Source organism: Sciurus vulgaris (assembly GCF_902686455.1).
Source record: "Sciurus vulgaris genome assembly, chromosome: 2".
NCBI lineage: Eukaryota > Metazoa > Chordata > Mammalia > Rodentia > Sciuridae > Sciurus > Sciurus vulgaris.
In genome coordinates this window covers 91,319,341-91,335,167 of record NC_136462.1, presented here as the reverse complement: position 1 = coordinate 91,335,167, position 15,827 = coordinate 91,319,341, and the positions used below count along the sequence as shown (strand labels likewise).

At 42.9% G+C, this 15,827-nt stretch overlaps 1 protein-coding gene across 1 annotated transcript in view; it reads left to right on the top strand.

Annotated features, from left to right (window-relative positions):
• Positions 1 to 15,827, top strand: part of EHD4 (EH domain containing 4) — a 93,154-nt gene that overhangs the window by 24,921 nt on the left and 52,406 nt on the right. Inside the window, exons 2-3 of the mRNA XM_079128782.1 lie at positions 2,238 to 2,414; positions 12,958 to 13,055. Coding sequence (XP_078984908.1) covers positions 2,238 to 2,414; positions 12,958 to 13,055 — 275 coding nt within the window. The remainder of the gene's footprint in view (positions 1 to 2,237; positions 2,415 to 12,957; positions 13,056 to 15,827) is intronic.

The following is a 15,827-nucleotide window of genomic DNA, read 5'->3' as shown; positions in this document are numbered from 1 at the left end:
ATGTGTGATCTTTTGCAGGCCATTGGGGCCAGCCATTCCCTGTTGTTAACCATGATCCTATGGAACAGGGCCTACCAAGTGTCAAACCAACACTTGGACATGACCCTTTTGTGAGTTGGGAACTGTGTACCCAGGGAGCCCAGCAACCCTGGTTTCTGTTTGTCCAAGTGTCTAGCCTCTCCTATTGTCTTCCCTTCCTCAATCTCTTCCCAGAGCCTCAGGGCCTAGCCTCGTCCCAGTCACAGGGCATGGAAATCAAACTGGACATTGCAGGGTGTGCAATTTGGCTTTGAATTCTAGCTTTCCTGTCAAATGACTTCAGACTTGAGATCCCAGAGTGAATGTGAGCCTGGGCATTTGAAATCCACACACTCTGGAGACACTTCGAATGCTGCAGTTTCACAGACTATGAGACATTCTCCCAGTTGATTGTACCAGTGTTCCTATGATTTGTGTGCAATTTTTAAAGAATTTATCAATGTGGGCATTTCTGCTCCTCAGGGTTTTTACTGGGTTCTTAGGTGCACTAAGATTTCCCTGAAAAAGTTTTGAAAAACAATTTTAATTTACATATGAACACACTTCAAAACAATAGCACATTCTTACCCCAGCTTTTCTCTAGAGAGAATGGGGAGAGCTGGCTTGTATCATCAAGAAGGCCAGAGGACTCAGGGGTGGACAATTTGGAGAGACATTTTCCCTTAATTAGAGAAAATAGAAGAGGCCTTATACTCAATGGCACACCCCAGGTGAGGGCCTTGAATGTCCCTGTGCTGCTCATCTCTGAGCAAGCCACTCACTTAAGGCCAAGTTTAAACCCATGTGGAGAACTGGGCACAATGCCATGCACCTGGAGTCCTAGACACTTGAGAGACCAAGGTGAGAGGATCCCCTGAGCCCAGGAGTTTAAAGCCAGCCTGGGCAACATAGCAAGACCCCTCTCAAAACAAAGCAAAAACAAAGAAATGTTTCTAGAGAGTGCAAATTCCGAAGTTGAACTCCCTGCAATTTCCTCTCAACCACTTATTGTGTGACCTTAGGCAAGTTGCTTCACTTCTGATGCCTCAATATTCCCATCTTCAAAATGAGGATAGTGTTATCATCCACCTGAGAATGTTGTAAAGACTAAGTAATAGCGCAGATAGAAGACTTTGTGCCTTCTCAGTAAATGCCAGGTTGCGTTACCAGATTTTTTTCCCACAATTACTCTTAATTTAGGGGACATTTCAAAATGATATATCTATTCTAGGGCTCCATGACTTCAAAGACATGTAAACACTTTGGGCAAAGTTAAAACTGGCATCAACATCAATTAAAGGTTTAGAATATAGTCTACTAAGATTACTAATCAATTTTTATTTTCTTTACATAGAAAACAGTTTAAAGGGTAGCTTCATTTCTCATTCTTATAAAGATGGCAAAATTGTGTTTGATATTTGATGTTTAATTCTTTTCCTTCTGTCCCTGGAAACAGAATCACAGTTTTCATTTGACCAATCAGGACTTTTAAAAACAAATAGTTTTGGACCAAATAGTTTGTTTGCTGCAGGAGTAAGGAGCTACAGAAAATCATGCAGGTTTCCTTCCTTGAACCCTTCCTTCCCTAGGTGAATGATCATCCCTCTAGCAGAGTGGGGACAGGAGTCTGTCCCAATCACCTTTATTTATTTTCATTGTTTTGTGATGCTGGGGATCAAACACAGGATCTCATACACACAAGGCAAATGCTATACCATGAGCTCTATTCCCCAGGCCCCCAGTCACCCAAATGCTTTGCAGAGTTCACAAACAGGTAAGTTAGGAACATGGTGAGCACCATGATGAATGCAGGCACAAGATGCCTGGGGACCACAGAGAAACTGTGCCTGCTTACAGCTCAGTTGAAGTGATCCTGAGAAAGTGGTCCAGAATGCACAAGAGCAGTGGGGCATGCTTCTCTTGCTGGTTTCTGTTGCATTAGTGGATCAAACAAGAATTGCTGTGCTAGCTGTGCTAACACTAAGAATGCCTAATAAGTCTACAAGAGTCTGACCTTTTTCTCCAGGCTCCGCATACGGTGGGAAAAAATAGTTCCAAAAAAAAAATTCAAGCTTTAAGTGCCAGTTTGCCTCCTTTTCTTGATGTTAATATTTCTAAGTTTTTAAATGATTATGTAAAACTTTGATAACCCCAGGCAGCTTTCTAACTTCTTATTTTGTGACAACTGCTCAGCTTTCTTTTCCTTTCCCTTCTCCCAGATACCTATTGGAGCAGGATTTCCCAGGCATGAGGATTGGTCCAGAGCCCACCACTGATTCCTTCATTGCTGTGATGTATGGGGAGACCGAGGGCAGCACCCCTGGGAATGCATTAGTCGTGGATCCCAAAAAGCCATTTCGGAAACTTAGTCGCTTTGGAAATGCCTTCCTGAATCGGTAAGGACCAGCAAACTGTCATCTTTAGTCAATATGTTTAAACTTTTATTATCGCCAATTACATCTAAAGATTCAAAAACAGAAGAACAGTGTCTCGAAGAGAGAATTCCTGGAGAATATGCTAATCATGTTCAAATATCAGACTATCAGGGGACATCATCATTTATACTTGTTTGGGGTGGCTTCTGGGCAAAGCTAAGATCCAAGACTGGACATCAATAGCCTGCACAGAACATAAATAGAAATAGATAAGGGTCGCCCTGTCACTAGCCATGTTAACTGGTGACTGGATGCTGTGATGTGCCAGGGCTTCCTGCAGTCAGGGCACTTGACCCACAGGATACCTAAGTTTTTTCTCACACCTGGATTTAGTCTGTTGACTCAGGACAGTTCACCTCACCTCCCTGGCTGATTTGCCTTTGGTTATGGTGCTTCAAGCTGCTTCCTCGTTCCCTGGAGCAGGGCAGGGGAAATAGAGTGAAATCACAAAATGTTAATTTTATTATTTGACAGATATAAAGTTGTGGGATTAGTTCCATCCTAATTGGAGTTCTGTTTTATTTGTACCACCTCCTTAATCTTTCAGTAGAGTTTCCCATTGAAGCCAGTAGGTGTTGGCACCAGGTGGGAAGAGCGAGCCAGCCCCATCTGCAGCTTCACCCTTAGCACACATTCTGCTATCCTGACCCTTTTGCTACTCTTACCTTGCCTTTCTTTCTTTTGTGTGCCCCTACTGACTGTTTCTGATTTTGTTTTTGTTGAGTTTCTACATATAAAGAGAACATGAGATACTTGTCTTTCTGTGTCTGGTTTATTTTGGTTAACATGATATCTTCTGTTCCATTCATTTTGCTGCATATGACAGAATTTTATTCTTTATGACAAAATAATACATATATATACATATATATGTATGTATACATATATATGTATGTATGTATCTATGTATTTTTTTGATAGGCAGCTGAACTGAGTTCATATACTAGCAATTATGAAGAGTGCTGCAATAAGCATGGGCATGCAAGATCTCTTTTGTATGCCAACTTCATTTCCTTTGAATCTATACCCAGGAGTGATGTAGCTGGATCATATGGTAGATCTACTTTTAGTTTTTTTTTTTTTTTTTTTTAGAAACCTCCATATGGTATTCCATAGTGGCTTTACCAGTTTACCTTCCCACCAGCATTGTATAGCAGTTTCTTTTTCTCCCACATCCTTGCCAGCATTTGGTGGTTATTGTTGTTTGTTTATTTGTTCTTTGTTTTGGGTAATAGTTACCTAACTGAAGTGAGATGGATTCTCGTAGTTTCGATTCTTATTTCTTTATTGGCTAATAACATTGAGCATTATTTTCATACAGTTATTGGCCATTTGTATTTCTTCTTTTGATAAATATCTGTTCAGATCATTTGCCCATTTTTTTAAAGTATTTTTTTTCATAATACCTTTATCCAATTTATTTATTTTTTATGTGGTGCTGAGGATTGAACCCAGGGCCTCACACATGCTAGGCAAGCTCCACCTCCAGCCCATTTGCCCATTTTTAATTGGATTACTTGTTTTTTGTTGTTAAGTTTGGGTTTGGGTTTGTTTTTTTTTTTTTTTTTTTTTTTTTTTTTTTTGCTTGTATGTTTTGTTTTGTTTTGGTACTAGGGATTGAACCCAGGGTACTAGGGATTAAGCCACATCCAGAGTCCTTTTTATTTTTAATTTTGAGACAGGGTCTAACTAAGTTGCTTAGGGCCTTGTTAAGGCTGACTTTAAACTTGAGATCCTCCTGCCTCAGCCTCCTGAGTTGCTGGGATTACAGGCATGCATTACCACGCCTAGCCGTTAAGTTTTTTGAATTCCTTATATATTCTGGATATTGAACCTCTGTCAGATGAATAGCTAACAAATATTTTCTCACATTCTGTAGGTTGTCTCTTCACTTTGTTAATTATTTCCTTGACTACACAGAAGCTTTGGGGTCCTATCCAAGAAATCATGTTCATGGATGAAAAGAATTGATATTATTAAAGTGTCCATACTTTCTTTTTTAAACCCCCTTTCTTCTTCCTTATCTTCCCCCACCTACCTCTCCATTTCCCTCATTTGTATGTCTAGCTTTAGAGATTGGGGCAGCATGTCAGTATTAGGAAGGGGAAAGCTGGGGGAATAGTTCTAGCCTGTTTGGGGAGAGGAAGTAGTATTGACTCTGACAGACTGACAGACAGCAGCTTGAGCTGTACTTCTCCTTTCTGGATGTTTCTAAAAATAGAATCGGATCCTCCCTACTGAACTGCTGCCCTCCCAAAGTCTGAGGTGCCTCATTGCACAACTCCAGGGGGCACCATTCACAGGGGCGTGGGACTGCATGTGCCCAACACTGTGCACTAGCTCTGCTGAGCGTAGTCGCGGCAGCCTCCACAGGTGCTTTCTGTGAAAAACTGCACTCTAGGCATCTGAGCTCTCTGTTGCAAATGAAAGAAAACTTCCAAGCAGCAGCAAAGGGACTTGGCAGTGGGATGAACAGAAGCATACAATGATGTGGATGGAGTCATGGAGAAGTTCCATCTTGTTACTAACATTGACTTGCAGAACACTGTCCAGATGACATTCCCCCTGCCACTCAGGATTCTCTTCTCCAGGAGGAGCTTACCCTTTAATTCCAGAGCAGCTGTGGTGGGCAGCTTCTTCTTGTGGGAGGAGCAGAGGCTGAGCCCAGGGTGGGAGAACCTCAGAATGTCAACTCCCTGAATCTCCTGAGATGTGTGCACCAGTGTTGAGGGGAAGTAATACAGGAAGCACCCCATCAGGGAATCTCTAGGAGCCCTGGACAGAGGGCAGGTAACAGCCCAGACTTCTGTTCCAGGACTGGCCCTGGGAGGTTCTGGAGGCTCCAGAAAGTACAAGGCACAGGGTCCATCCCCCTGAAAGGTGCTTTGGAATACTAAGGTTTCATTACCATGACCCTTTGTCTTATGCTTTTTTTGCCTTGACAAAGGTTTAAAAAAGAAATGAGCTGCTACTTTTTAAAAAATCTCATTTTATGTATTCACAAAGGCAAAAGCAGGAAGAATAGTTATTGGCCTGTCTGACTTTGGCAAATGATTTACTTTCCTAATAAAAACAGTTTGTTTTTCAAATCCCAAATGCACAGCAGATAAGTATGGAAGTATTCAGGAAGAATTTTGAGTGACGATGTTATCTCAGAATTAAAAACTTGTTGGAAATAATTCACGCATTATATAATCAACTAATGATTGAGTTCAGAATAATATGCAAAATAGTAGGAAATAAGAAGAAATAATTCTATGACATTTACCATGTGTGAGGTACTGTTCCATACTTGTATATTAAGCCCAGAAAGCTGAGGTGTATTGGCTTTAAATTCTCATTAAAATTCTGTGACATTGTTTCTACCATTATGCCCGAGAAAGAGAAGAAGAATTGAGGCATAGAGAGGTTAATTTAATTTCCAGTGGGTCACTCAGCCAATAAGTAGCAGTGTTGGGATTGGACCCCAGGCCTTCTGGCCAGAGAGTCCCTCCAGAGATAATACTGAGCTGCCCAACGGTATGGCATTTGGACTGAGTCCTTGCCTACTGCTCCTGTTTAACCTCAGGGCTGCCCTCAAGATAGCCCTCCAGCAAAGAAGGTGGAGATGATAGTGATTGTGCCCCACAGTATAGTTTACATAATTTCATCTACATTATGCTTGAGGGGTTGATAGATAACACGATGTTCAATTCACAAGGAAGAGAACTAGAAGCAAAGTGGCTTATTCAAGAAGAGGCTGTCAAAAAGAGGCAGAAGCAGAACTTCAGTTCAGGTTTCCCCTTCCTTCCTGTTTACCACCCTGTGCCTACCTAAGCACTGACAAAGAGGAGTGTCCATCCTTCTGGTCATCCCAGTGGCCAGGCCTGTGTAAGGCTTATGCATTAGGGATGTACCTCATGGAAATTCATAGCACACTTCAGAGCAGACAGCTGATCAAGCAGTATCTGCATGACAGGGTTGATTCACAAAGCGCTTACTTAAGAAAGAGCATCAATTGGCATAGGGCACGCTCCATCTGACTTACGTGACTGTAGCATCCTCCTGGGAACAGCAGCAGGGTTAGTTCTGAAGGTGGGAACCTCTTTTTACACAGCATTCTCTTTTGGGAACTAGGTCAAAATATAATACTTATTAGGGAAGAACATTTTGTTTTTGTGAAGGACTTTCTCCACTAGTTTCTGTCCCTGTCATTACAGAGTTGTTGACTTGGTCATCTGCCTGTGGGGCATCTTTAAGAGTTAAGTACTTCACAAGGTAGAACCAGGTGATACCTGGAGGAGAAAATCACCACCCAGCATTAAGCAAGTCCAGTGGAGCCTGAATTTCAATCTCCCAGGCTGATTTTGAAGAGGCTAACAGGGGACTGTGGTGTGTTTCTGAGAAATGAAGATGAATTCCTGAAAAGGCAGGTACAAATTATAGAATTGTTCATACCTGAACAATAAAAGGAGGAGTTGAGTCTACAACAAAAGGAGTTCTGAAGCTCCACCATGGTGCTTTCCTTGAGAGAGGAGTCCCACAGGCCACCGTTTTTGGAGTTGCACCCTGGGAGTGGGGTTATTGACATTCTACAGTGTTTCAGGAGGCAGTTCAGCTCCCAGGAAAAATGGACAGAGCCAGCAGCATGCTGAGCACACAGGTCCTGGCAACACCAGTGCGTTTCAGTGAGTTCCAAAAGCATCAGGGATGAGGACCTGACATTTTCTCCCTGCAGTCTGCTTCTAAATTGGATGTTGTTTTTCCCATAGTCTACTTTTATAAAAAATTATTGGTATTTTTTTAATCCAGATAGTTAACAGACATTTGTGTTTAGTCTTAAGATCTAGTATATACTTTAATTGAAGTCTTTCATAAAAGAAATTCTATTTTTTAAAAATAACTTTAATCACTTGCCCTAGGATTTAAAGTTTTGAAACTTCCTTTTGAATAGGAGTCTGAACCATCCCTCCAGTATACTGTCATTTTAGGCAGACCTGATGATGGTTCATGGTGATGATGAAAACCACTCTCTTAGGTTTGTATGATGATTTGCCCATTAGAGAATACACAGTTGGGTTTTAAACTTGTGCCTTACTTGTTACCTCTATGTAATTAAATGAGGGTTCATTCAATCTTAATTTTTTTGAGTTTTAAATATTATATAGTTAATTTGTAATCACTTACTTTCCATTGAGTTTTTTTTTTGTTGTTGTTGTTGTTTCCTTTTGGTACTGGGGATTAAACCCAGAGGTGTTTAACCACTGAGCTACATCCCCAGCCCTTTTTTATATTTTATTTAGAGACAGGGTCTCACTGAATTGCTTAGGGACTCTCTAAGTTGCTGAGGCTGGCTTTGAACTCTTGATCCTTTCAAGCCATTGGAATTACAAGCATGCCACTGTGCCTGGCCCATTGGGAAATTTTTTTAAAATGACTTGCCATAAATCCACAGCATCAGGGAAGACACATGCTGAATCCTCCACCTAATGTAGCTGCAGAAATTAAGGAAAACAGACTTTTGCCAAGAATCACTCTTGACACACCAGCAAAAAAAAAAAAAAAAAAATTGCTTTATTTAAATGAGAGGATAATTATTTTTTGTTTTGTTTTTATCATTTATCATAATAATCACAATAAACTTGCCAAAACTTTTCCTATTAATTTTTAACTTCGGGACTTAAGGTGGCTTCCAGGTCATTGTTCTTGTTTGGCAGCTGCCTATACTGGTCCCAGCATTCCAGAAAACCAGCTGTACTCCCTGGGCTCAGACAGATCCTCCAGACTGGTGCATTGCACCCAGCTTCCATCACTGGCAGTCAGAAGAGGATTTATAAAAGTACCTGTTTAGGTTGAACCATGTGAAATCACCAGTCTTCAACTGTCTTTTACCTATAAAAGTGGTAATTTCATAAGATTTAGTCAAAGAGCAACCAGGAGCTTTTATATAGTCTAGATGTGAACTTCAGTTCTTCCTAGGCACTGGAAGGTTAGATCAGCCGTTGTGGCAGGACCATGTAATGATTTTTAGGGTTTAATTGTCAAAGTCGTTTTTGTAGTCTGTATCCTATTTTCTCTCCTACTTAGGATGCGGGTGTAATCTCTCTGATTTTACACATGTGGATAAGGTGGGTTGGGGTCAAAGGAAATACTATGAAACACCTCTATGCTCTCTCCATTGTAAGCTTAAATTTATTTCCGCCAAATAACTAACCTGGTAAGAGTTGCTTAGAGAGGTTTAGACACCTACACAAGGAAGATTGATCAGAGCACACATCTGCCTTTTGTTCGCTGCCCCAATCCTCCATACAACCAGGTAGAGAGCAAGTCGCACAAGGCAACCCCTGGGACAAGAGTTCCAGTACTGTGGCATGACACTCGTGTTTCAAGATGTTTCCCTGTATGTGCTAAAGGGACACAATTGTAGTTCAAAAGCATGCACTGGTAGTAGGAGCCAGATAGCTAAGACCCTAGACTCCATAGGCACAATGACCAGGCTAACAATATTCCAGTTCCATCTCTTGTGAGCCATGGGACTTGGCAAGTTATAGCATGTGGCCCCTCTGGGCCCCAGTCCCCTCTTTTATAAGATGACAGCTTCCAGACCATAGGTCCCATGGATTGTGGAAAGATTGAGCTCATGTATACAGGAAGTGCTTAGCACAGACCTGACACATAGTAAGAGGTCAATAAATGCTGCTGCTAGTTTATTATTATTAAAACTACCATAGATATTAATGTTTCATTGAAAAATCAGTCAGTATTAAGGTTCTTTTACAAGTTGAGTTCTCTAAAAATTGATCATTGGATCTCCTTTCCAGTCTCTCTGACCTGTAGTTGGAGAGGCCCCATTATGTTATATCTCTTCTAAAGTCATTTTCTCTTTCTCCAAAGTTGTCTCTTCCCTCAGCTGAACTAAATTTTTAAAGTTTGATTCTCATAAAAAACAAAAAAAAAATTTTAAAGTTTGAGTCTCATCAGGGCTAATTTGGTACAAATTTGATTATTCTAATATCTAATAAAATTATTTTGTATTGATAAAATCTCATCCATGAAAAAAAATTGATCATTGACTTAGAATTTTAGCATTGAGAAGCAGTTTTTAAATTTTTTTTTCATAGTTGTAGATGGACAGAATGCCTTTATTTTATTTGTCTATTTCTATGTGGTGCTAAGGATCAAACCCAGTGCCTCACACTTGCTAGGCAAGTGCTCTACCACTGAGCTACAGCCCCAGTCCGAGAAGCAATTGTAAGTAATCAAATCCTCCCTCCTTCTCACTTTACTCTGTGGCAGCACTCATAGCAACATGCTTAAAACCTTACAGCCTGTGCCATTACAATGTCTGCTACTCCTTTTTTCTTCCCTGACCTTCCCTAGATTTGGAAGTGACATGAAGTGGGAACCCAGTGAAGAATCTTCACTCTGGCCCTTATTTGACTTTGGAAAACAAAGCTCATCAGGTCAGCTCTAGTTCTAACCAGCACATGTCCACATATTTCATGTGACATGGAGAAGGCCAGGCACAGATGCACTTTGTGTTAATCACTCCAGGAAGGAGTAGGAAATCCATCTTGGAACAGCAAATCTGTGTTTGGAAACATTTCAGCAGAAATGCACAGGCCTTGCTTACGCCAACTATGATGGAGGCAATGAGCGAACTTGCTTCCTACCTTCCTCTCTCAGTGCAGAAAGTAAGACATGACTGATAGAGCAGGATTAGGCATTTCCTGATTATAATAAAAAGTATTTATTTGCTGTTTCTTTTGTGGTACTGGGGATCTAACCCAGGGCTTTGTACATGCTGGGCTAGCATTCTGCCACTGAGCTAATTCCCAGCCCTTTTAAATATTTTCTATTTTAAGCTCTCACTAAGTTGTCCAGGCTGGCCTCAAACTTGTGATCCTCCTGCCTAGGCTTCCCAGGTCTCTGGGATTCTAAGCATTCAACACCACCACACCTGGCTAAATGGTTTTTGAGAATACATCTGTGGGCTGGGGATGTAACTCAGTGGTAAAGCACTCTGTAGTTCTAGCCTTACAGCACAGCCCCTATCCTGGGGATGAGTGTTCACTTGTGCTCTGTGTTCTCCTGCCCACCGGCACCCATGGTCTTTCATGAAATGGGGTCCAGCTTTGCACACACAACTTCAGCTGGCCCCTCTCATATGCCCCTGAGCACTCACTCTCCTTCTTCTCCTCCCCTTGGCAATTGTCCTAGGCCCCTCGCCTGGTTCCCTTATGTGTTGTGTGGTGACATCAGCTTACTGCACTGCCTTTTGCTTTCTGGCTCACACATTTGGCCTCTGCTATTGCATCAGGAGGTCTGGGAGCTGTTAAAATACTGTTGCTTTATACACAGGGAGTGAACAGTGTATAAATTTTGAATCCCTCTGTCACCCACACACCAGAATCTAAGGGTTTATGTTTTGGAAAAATTAATACTGAGTGTGAGCTTGTGGTTTGGAAGAAAGCTCAGCCTCCCCACAGGAATAGTTTGTGTCAAATAGTTTTATGTAGGTGCAATGTGTTTAGCATCACCAGATGTCTCAAACTGCCTGATAGAAAGACGGAAATGACAAGAAATAGAGGCTGCCCCAGATGTGCTTAGAACTTAGTTCCTCTCCCAGTTCTAGGCAACTGGGGAGTTGGTGATGTTTTGCTCTGTGAACTTACAAGCAGTGCTTGGTGATTCCTGTACGCTTTACTCACAAATTTCTCCTGGCATTGGGCAGTAGAGTTGAGGGTACAGGGGTGGGGAGGAGAAAAGCAAAAATGAGGGACTTATTTTAAATTTACTGACCCTCTATTTTTAACAGTATGTGGTTTTAACTTAATAGATGGTGTTCTACTCACCTGACATCAAAAATGCTAAGTAGCAGACTGGGGATGTAGCTCTCAATGATAGAGTGCTCTCCTAGCATGTGTGAGGCCCTGGGTTCAACTCCAGGACTGCAAAAAAGAAAGGAAAAAAGGTTAAGTCTCTAGTCTCCAGCCAGCCATGCAGTAGCACATGTCCTCAAGTTGTTTTCCTGCTTTGTGCTGCAAGTTTTCCACCAGAGAAAGTATCCTCCTTTCCTCCATCTTCCTGGGCCGATTTGGAAGGATAGGGAAGAAAGTGTGAAAAACTTGTCCTGAGCACCTTAAAGTGTCAAAATGTCATAATAGCACCCCGGGCTTGGGCTGCTCTCCCCTGCCTGGGGAGCCAGTCTGTTCAGAGGCACTGTGGAGGCTGGGCAGCCTCCCTGTCCCACATTCCCAGCATACTTACTTTCTGAGTAATCCTGACCACTTCCACTGAATGGAAGAATTGAGCTGTTATCAAGTGTTTTCAAGCTTTCTACCCACACAGAGAAAGAAGTTGGCGATTTATAAAACAGGAAAAGGAGAGGCACTCCAGTTTCCTCCCTAAAACATACACAGAGCCTAACAAAGATCCAGACCAGGCTCTCTCGCCTGGGATGGAAGTAACAAAGCACTTCCTGCTGTTACTCACAGAGTTTACAGTGGTAAAACTACAAAGGACATCGCCAGTTTCTGGTCCAGATGTCTCCAGCACATATGAGGAAACTGAGGCCCAGAGGGAGGTCCTTGTTCAGGGCCCATGCAAATCATTGGCAAAGACTAACCAGAACCTGAGTCCAGGTCTGCTGACCCCAAGGCTAGAATTTTCCTCCTACTCCAGTCTGCTTCTATGAGTCCAACGCCAATGCAGCTGACTAGAACCAGAGCAGGAAGGACCAAGGTCAGAAGAAGGAGATTGCATCAGGCAAGTGAGAGATAGGAAAGAGGCTTAGAGAAGCTCATCCAAGGACCCCGACCCAGCCCAGTCGTCTGCTGCCAGGGTACTCCTAGGACTCCTAAGAACCTGGAGGATTGGGGGTATTGCACATAGGTGTCTGCCCTTCCCTGGGCCTGAAATCAGAGAGGCACTGGACTGGATGCTGAATTTTGTGGCACCAGACAAGGCAGCAGGGCCTAGTACCTCCAACCCTCACCCTGGGGAATGGGCAAGACAGCACAGGGAGTTTGGGGTACTGCAGCCAACTGGGGCAGTGTACCCTGAAGGAGGCATGGAATTCTCTACAGGAGAAGGGATGCTTGGGCAGGAATAGCAGGGAGGAAGGGAAGAGAGGCTCATGAACTTGAGTGAGGTTGACCTGGATTTAGATCTAGCTGAGTGACTCTGAGCTAGTTACCCCAACGTGATGGTAATTTTTTTCCTCAGAAGTTAATATGAAGATCAAATGAAAGTTAACAGTAAGAGATCAAGTGGCAGGTAGCCAGCCTACCTCCCACACCTGTCCTGTGGACTGGCATCTGTTGTGTGGCACCAGTAGGGTTACCATAATTTTCTCTAAGCCCCTGCTGTACAGGCAACTTCACAGGCATCTTTAGTGTCTACCAACCTCCTCCACACCCCCACTTTACAGACATTAGTGGGCCCAGAGAGCTCAAGGCACCCGTAGTTGGAGCCCCTCATGAGGCCCATCTCTGACCCCACCTTTTTTGTCCGACTCTTCCAGGTTCATGTGCTCCCAGCTGCCCAATCAGGTCCTGAAGAGTATCAGTATCATCGACAGCCCTGGCATCCTATCTGGGGAGAAACAGCGCATCAGCCGAGGTCAGTGCCTCATCCCGTCCCCTCGGCCCTCCTCCAGGGTTGTCTGAGATCCTCTCTGATGTGGGCAGAGGATTTCTGCCCTGTCAAATTCTTCTCATCCTTCAGCACACCCACTGTCCAGGACACCCCACAACATCCCTGGGCAGTTGAAGGACCCCCAAGAAACAACCAGGGAGTCAGCATCACAGGCTTATTTCAACTGAGAAACTTTCTGGAGTCTTTCCAGTCTCCTCATTCCTTTAAACTTTCTCATCTATTAGTAAATAGCTCTAACAAGTCTCCAATATTTGAGAGGGGGAAATATCCCTTGCTAACTATTCACTTGGACACCTTACAAAAAACAGAGGAGGCAAGCTAGACATGAGATGGGAGAGAAGCCTCCTAAGCTCCTCCCTGCTCCCACTGGCATGGATTCCCCAGCAGCCCTTGCAGGATCCTTCTGCTGAGCAAGTCTTTACTGGACATCCATCTGGTAGCAGATGCTGTGCTGTGCACTGGGGACATAGCAAAAGCAGGTGCAAGTTCTTCCCTCAAGGGGCTTATGTTCTAGTAAAGAAGACAGACATTGATCAAGTTGTTAGAGAAGTAAGTAGAAGGTGAGAAACAGCCTGTAAAGCATTCAGAGGAGATCCTAGGAAGAACAAAAATGAACAATGGCATGGACTTCTTCAGCCTTGAGCAGACAAGGCTGAGGCAGCAATTGTTTGCAGAGCTGGGCATTGTGGTTTCTATAGATGGGCCTGCTGCTTCCCCTCCCTCCTGGAGAAAGAGGCTATCAGGAAGACCAGAGGACATTGACTTACAGAGAGGAAATGCCTGACTGGGAGGGCATTAGGATGGATTCCTGCAGTGACAGAGGAAGGTCAAATACCTCCTGTCACCCTGGCCCTGGAAGAAACTGCAAGGCTCTGTTGGGAGGGAAGGGATGTGGGGATGAATTGCTGATGTCACACCTTGCTAATACCTCTTCACAGCCTCTTGAACGGCAGGCCAGTATAACCATGTTGAGAAATGCTTGCATGCCAAGGCTGAGCAGTGGTAATATGGGCTCAGAGCCACAAGTACAGCTAGGCTCTGAGCTCCCCACAGCCCCCAAGCAGAAGTGTAGTTATGCAGGCCCTACAAGGGTACTGTGACAGGGGCGGGGGTAAGTAAAGGACTGCTGAGGCCAGTAAACCCTTTTCTCATGGCATTTCAGCAGTGCTGACTCTGCTGCCTCCCTGTTGACACCTTGGACCTGCAGAGAGTCCAGGCTGCCCTGAACTGGAACCTTCCCAGGGTTTGTCCTACTGCACACTGATTCAGCCAGGGATGCTGGCAGTACCCTTAGGCCACTCCAAGGCCTCTCAGAATCTTACAACTAGAGAAAAAAACAGATTTATACTATTCTTTTCTCATAAGTATCTTCTGTGGTTTTATTTTGTATTATAAAATAGCTGTTGTAAATGATTCAGTGAGTAAGTGTATAAAGAAACTGTCACTAATAACAATTATAAGTGTGTTTCTCTGACTCCTTAGAGACTTTCCTCCTGTGCATATCCAAACATCATTTCTAACAGAAATGTGATTACCACACATATTTTCTACAACTTGATATTTTGACATAATAATCTATCTCAGATATCATTTTATACCAGAATATTCAAATTATGTTCACTCCTTTTAATAGCTGCCTGGACTCCAAGAAAGGGACATACCATAGTTTATTTAACTGATCACGGTATATTGTGATTGTTAACAGGTTTTTACTCTTAGAGCATTATAGACATCCATCTTTTGGGGTGTATCTTTACACCTCATTGCCATTAGATTCTTTCTTTTTTTTTTTTTTTTTTTTTAAGAGCTTGTTTGGGACCATTAATTTGGCCCAAGAAAGATTGCCTTGCAGAGAAAATGTTTTCTTTGAAAAGAAAAATAAGGCAAGTCCGATGTCCTACAGCTCTTCTGTGCTGCCCCTACTTCACTACCTCTACGTCTGACCAAAGTATGCTAGAGAAGTATGTGGTCCTGGTAAACCTTTTCTTTTTATTGCAAAATTTTAAGACCCTTAAAGTATGGCTTCTACCTTATCCATTTCTTTTCACTTGTAGGCCTTTGCCCAATCTTAACCTTTCATAGTCTTCAGCGTTTCTCCTTCATTTAGTAATTATAAGCGTCTTTCAAACGGTGGCTCCTTTCCAATTGTGTCGAAGCCCGGCATGATGCTCTGTGTGCTTTGAAGATCGGTTCTTTTCAACCCTTTATAATATGATCTGACTCATATCCTGGTCTGATTTACCATGGTGTGTACTTACTCACATCCTATGCACAGAAATAGCACATATGGTTCAAGCTAGCCAGCTGGTTCAAGCTAGACAGCAATTGGTGAGGAAGGACCTCAAGCCACAAGCGACAGCACTACAGCTGGCAGCTGAGGATCCCAAGCTTGGGTGGTCACATGGTGTTGGGGCACAATTGGTGGTTAGTCACTCAGCTGACATTTTTAACACATTAACCCCAAGAATATGAAGCAACTTAAAGCTGTTTTCAGCTTAAAGTATTGCAAATAGTGCTTGCTGTGTTCTCAAATATGCTTATACTGATGTCCTTTTGTCCAGCTTTAAATCACAGTCCCATCTTCTCCAGGAAGTGATGCAGCATTGGGCAATGGAGTACATGCCAGTTGTGAGCCCACAGACATTTAAAACATTCCCGTTCTCTTCATTGGGAGGTCTCTGCCTCTCCTGTAGGTGTTTTGCTATGAAAGAGAAAGGGGGGCAGTTGATGTACCAT